The sequence below is a fragment of the Aplysia californica genome, unplaced genomic scaffold (genome assembly GCF_000002075.1).
Source record: "Aplysia californica isolate F4 #8 unplaced genomic scaffold, AplCal3.0 scaffold01056, whole genome shotgun sequence".
In the NCBI taxonomy this organism is placed as follows: domain Eukaryota; kingdom Metazoa; phylum Mollusca; class Gastropoda; order Aplysiida; family Aplysiidae; genus Aplysia; species Aplysia californica.
In genome coordinates this window covers 29,432-34,890 of record NW_004798326.1, presented here as the reverse complement: position 1 = coordinate 34,890, position 5,459 = coordinate 29,432, and the positions used below count along the sequence as shown (strand labels likewise).

Here is a 5,459-nt window from a genome sequence, read left to right as displayed (position 1 = left end):
TCTTCTTTCTTTCTATCTATCTATCTATCTATCTATCTATCTATCTATCTATCTATCTATCTATCTATCTATCTATCTATCTATCTATCTATCTATCTATGTTTTTCTAAGTTCACCCAATACTGACATTTAATGTCTTGGCAGTAGTCTTCAAACAGAATAAACAGAACTTGCTTGGCTCCTTTTTTTATAAAGAAATATATTTGAACTCAAAATAATAATAATAATGCATTAAAATATTCGCTTGAGATAAATTTGAAAAAACAACAACACCAACATACAGGACACAAGAAACCTCATTCTGCCCCCTCTCTCCCTCCTCCCCCCCCCTCTCTCTCTCTCTCTCTCTCTCTCTCTCTCTCTCTCTCTCTCTCTCTCTCTCTCTCTCTCTCTCGCTCGCTCTCTGATATATCTATATATATATAGCCATGAAAGAAGCTGCATGAAGAAAACCTTGAGACCATCTTAAGCTAAGCTAAATTGACCGTCGGCATAAATGAAAAGAGCCATATTATTCTTACATATATATATATATATTTCTGCCGTAGTCTCTGTCTAAGTACCCGGTCATTGGTTAACACAAAAAGTTGGTTCGTAGGCGGATTTCAAGAGGCATACAAAAAGCAACTACATATTTAAAAATATACTTAACTTTCCCTTCGAAGAAGACGACAAGACAAGAAAAAAATACAAAAATACCTCACGCCATTTTCTGATCTATATTTCTATTTCTACCGCGGTTTAGTTCAAGGAGTCCAGACTTACCCTGAGAGAAGACGGATCAGTATCAAAGCTCAGCCTCTCCAGTACAGTACCCCCACCATGCCCACCCGCGGAAATAGACTGCAAATGGACCGTCAGTTTGTTAGTGTTTGATGAGAGTAAGTATCCAGATGTAAGGTATGCTTGGTGGCCCAGTACTATCTGAATCACGATACATGTGTTTTTGCTTGAAAAGTGCGCCGTACAGAACCAGTTCTTAAGTATTTTGTGGTACAGAGACGCAGAGGTTTCGACGCAAGACGTGATTATGTCTTTGATGCTTCTTGCATCGCCCCAGCCTTATCAACTTTCTAAAAAGTACTATAACATCCTATTTTACCATGCTAAAAATCTCCAATTTATTTAAAACAATATCAATATAACAGTGTCAAGATATTGTTTATTACGAAGAGCTAAACTTACAGCTTCTTTGGTAAATTAAATAACATAAATATACCTTTTTACCTAGTACGTCAACGTTTTCATCGCTTTATAGTTCCATTAACTGACTCTAAATATCTGTCTGCCTAGTGATGCGTGGAATGAGAAAGTGACTCTAAATATCTGTCTGCCTAGTGATGCGTGGAATGAAAAAAACTCTTCTTAGAAATATTCGACGAAATTCTATGACATCAAATTTTTGCTTCACTGTTTTTGTGATTTACAGCGGGCATCTATCTGCCGCGTCTCCGATTTTCCTCCTGCTTTTTGGAACTGAAAGCTTCCGACTGCATAGGAGGGCGATGTAACGAACAAATTGTTGACGTGTCATTGTTCCCGGAGCCACAGAGACACCTTCTTGAAGAACCCAGGAAAGCGTTCCTCATTGGAGGAATAACTTATTTCGGTTCTGGGGAGTGGCTGCAGAAAACCGTGGAAGCCAAAGTAGGTCACCACTTGCTGTTTTGTGCTTGATCTTTTTTTCACCTTTTGTCTCCTTTCTCTCTTTCAAAAGAAATAATTTTATCTTTGAAAAATTATATCACCCCCACCCCCCATCCCCCACCCTACATACATATCTACGATTGTTTTGTTTAAATATCTTGGGGGGTTTTTCTTCAAATATTGATTGATCTTCAAATATTGATTGATTAAATCAACGTGTCTCACGCCCCATTGACACAACAGATCACCAAGAAGACAGGCCACTTCAATCCAGGCAGAGTGGGTCATAGCACATATAGCAAAGGGTATGTTTCGAGTTCTGTTTGATACTTAAAATATTATTTTGCCCTATTCTCTATTAAAAGAGGATTCTCCATGCTATCATACTGCTAAGATGCAAAGCATCGAAATGATAGCGAAAATGCGTTAACAAATTTAACGAATTCTCATCTATGGACCTAATCGTTTAGTGAACAATGAGATCTAAATACTATTGTATAACGCAAACATCGAAATGATAACCGAAATAAAGATAAACACCTATGGGTGGGCCCCAAACGTTTAATTATTAAAAATATAGTTATATAGGGAACAAGAGCCGCGATACGTTTCATCATTCTGGCATTTTTTCAGCTGACTCTGGAGGACGTCCTCTACAGCCAGTGCCATGTGTACACAGACCCCCACGTGATCACATTGGATGGGAAGTGAGTCATACACACTTGTCAGTCGAGCTTGCTCTAACGACCTCCTGTATAAGACAATGTCTTGTAAAAAGGTTAAGTTATGCGTCGGTGGCTTTTCTTTGTCAGAAAAAAATAAAAGTAAGTAAGACTTTTCTTTGTCAGAAGGCAAAAACCATTACAACATAAAGTGTTATATTTTTCTTTTTTTTCATTTCTTTTTTTGGAGGGGGAGGGGTCGTTATAAGATATACTGAAACAGTTGAGCTTCCTGTTGTATCAAGTACAGAGCTCTTACGTAAAGTAACAGTCGAGACACATCTTTTGTTACCACAAAGATCAAAGAGGAGGAGGAGGAGGAGGAGGAGGAGGAGGGGCGTGGGAGGGGTTAAAGTGAAAATATCTTTGTGGATATGTAATTTTAAAAAACCAGTTTCGATGGATCCGGTTAAAGATACACATTTCGAGCTCCTTCCCCTGTGAAGGAATTGACCGTTTTATCCATTGTACAGTGTCGTGCGACTCCTTTTAGACCTTAAATGTATACCTCTTTTAAAGAATTCTCTTTGTCAAGCTATACGTTTCTCAGAGTCCTATTTTACGCTGTGGAAATCTCAGGTATTTATGATAAAGGTATTATTAAATATTCAAGGTGTCCTAGTTGAGTGGTGCCGCCTCGAACATGCAATTAAAGACATGGAAAGTTCATTTCTAGGCCCTGTTGGGCAGGACGATATAATCCTCATAAAAGGTACCTTACCTTGTTTTTCTCAATTCACCGAGTTGAAAATGGGTATTCAGCCATCGGCAGAGATAAAATCTATGAATGGCAGCAGCAGCAGTAAGCAATTAACGGGCGTCTCTATGCTGTATGCCCAGTGGGGGACCGAAATGGGAATTTGAAACGATTAGGCCTGACCGACATAGTTATGTAAGTGATTGGTGGGGCTATGGTGTGGTTTGCCCATACTTTCTTATCAAACATCTATCGCGCTTATCTTCGTTTCCCTTTCTTGTGTTTGTTACTCTCTTGTAACACCTCTAATCTTCGGCATTTATATGACTTTACTGTGTTGCAAGTGCCATAAAACACTTACTAAACGACGAAATTATTATGAGGTCAGGTGAGCAATTTTAGAGGGACAAGCACTTTAAGATTTTAAAACTTACACATTTCAGAGTATACAACATCTACAGACGAGGTACATTTGCTTTGTACAACGACAGTGCTCATAATTTTCAGGTGAGTTCACAACGCTTGTAGATGCTGTGTGATAAGATAAGATAAAATAAGATAGGATAAGATATGGTAAGAAGATAAGATGAGATAAGACTGGACGGGACAGGACGGGACGGGACCATAAGATGAGATGAGATGAGATTATAATGAGATGAGATGAGATAAGATTAGATGAGACGAGAGGAGATAATACTCTATTGTCACTCAATGCACTTGCGTCTGTGGCCACCGGTTTATGAATCGGGACAAAACAGAAAGTAATATGTGGAAATAATTTAACGTAACGCATTGCTCGTACTGATTTGAGGAAAACAATATCATGTTGCAGTTTTTATACCTCAAGGTACATGTTGGGTTTTTGGGTCCAGGCCAAATATCTCAGTTATTTAATGAGCAGATGCCTGAGGCGCAAGAGACGTGAAGAACGCCGTCTATAATGTAATGTGTGGGCTTTTTTTGGTTTGCACGCAGTTGACACGAATTTTTTTCCTAAGTAGGTAAGTCCATTTGTGAGGTAGCGTAGTGAAATCAGGCGCTCGTCAAAATACAGAATTGGGAGAAACAGGCATTTTTCTGCCAGTTTGGAATTTTTTATTAGTTTTTATTTTTGGTTCAACTTCTTTTATGTCCATATAAAATAAGCACATTTCCGTGTGAATTTTACTGAAAAACATTGATTAAAGGCAGAAAATATGTAAATTTTCTGTTTTTAAAGACTCTTTAGCTATTGGAATTACCAAAATTTGGCGGCCATTTTCTCGCCAATTGTACCACTAAAACTAGGCGACCTCGCCTCAATCAATCGTAAATGTCTTGAGTCCTATTTTTGTTAGATTTCATCAAAAGCAAGGCAAATAAATCAGCTTTCAGATGGTACCAATAACTCCACATGCTCAAAAATTGACGGGCGTCTGATTCCACCCCGTCGTTACACATTTCATTGAGTATCTACATCTTCTTGGAAGAAATGGTGCCACCCATTCAGACACAGCCCTGACGGGCAGGTTCGAAGTACACCACCTTGTAAACAATGGACACTGTGCCTTTGAGGGGCATACAACATTAAACACAAACATTTATAATCATGGACGTTAAAGGAATGGATAACCCATACCGGACACTGACTTCCCATAATGGGACGAGGCGGTGCACTCATTGACCCACGAACAAAGGAGGTTGCTTTCGACACACGTATTGATCTGTTTCTGTAATGTGCAGGCCACATGCAATCAGTCAAACTTTGTTTGTCTCCCAATGGTTCAGATTCGCAGTGAAATTGTCGCTTCTGTTTGTTGTGGTCGATTCAATTTCGTTGTTGCTACATTCAGAAGGGGAAACAATTGTGAGGCAGCGTGGTGGAATCAGGCTCTCGTCCATTTTTGGGCATGTAGAGTTATTGGTATCATCTTAAAGCTTGTTCATTTGTCTTGCTTTCAATGAAAAAATTACCCATCCATCTTCAATAGAAGTGGAGACATTTTGGATTGAAGAAGGTGGAGGTCACCTGATTTAAGAGGTAAAATTAGCGAGAAAATGGCCGTCAAACCTTGGTAAATTCCAAAGCTGGAGAGTTCATGGAAACTGAAAATTTACATTTGTGTGTCTTTAATCAACGTTTTCGGTGAAATCCTCCAAGGAATGTGTTTGTAAAGGGACATAAAAGGTGTTGAGCCAAAGAACAAAAATTTGAGAAAAATTGCTAAGCATTGAGAAAACTGCTGTTTTCTTCGATTTCATTATTTTGACGAGAGCCTGATTCCACCACGCTGCCTCACAATTATTGTCTGAGCATCTTTAACTTCAAGGAGTCTCTCTTTCTCTATCTCTGCCTGTCTTTGTGCGTCTGTCCGTCTCTCTCTCTCTCTCTCTCTCTCTCTCTCTCTCTCTCT

At 39.0% G+C, this 5,459-nt stretch overlaps 1 protein-coding gene across 1 annotated transcript in view; it reads left to right on the top strand.

The window, feature by feature from the left end:
* The window catches only part of LOC106013613 (von Willebrand factor D and EGF domain-containing protein-like), a gene marked incomplete in the record, with an annotated part of 18,365 nt that overhangs the window by 8,052 nt on the left and 4,854 nt on the right, over positions 1-5,459 (top strand). The window contains 2 exon segments of the mRNA XM_035973195.1: positions 746-881; positions 1,430-1,635. Coding sequence (XP_035829088.1) covers positions 746-881; positions 1,430-1,635 — 342 coding nt within the window.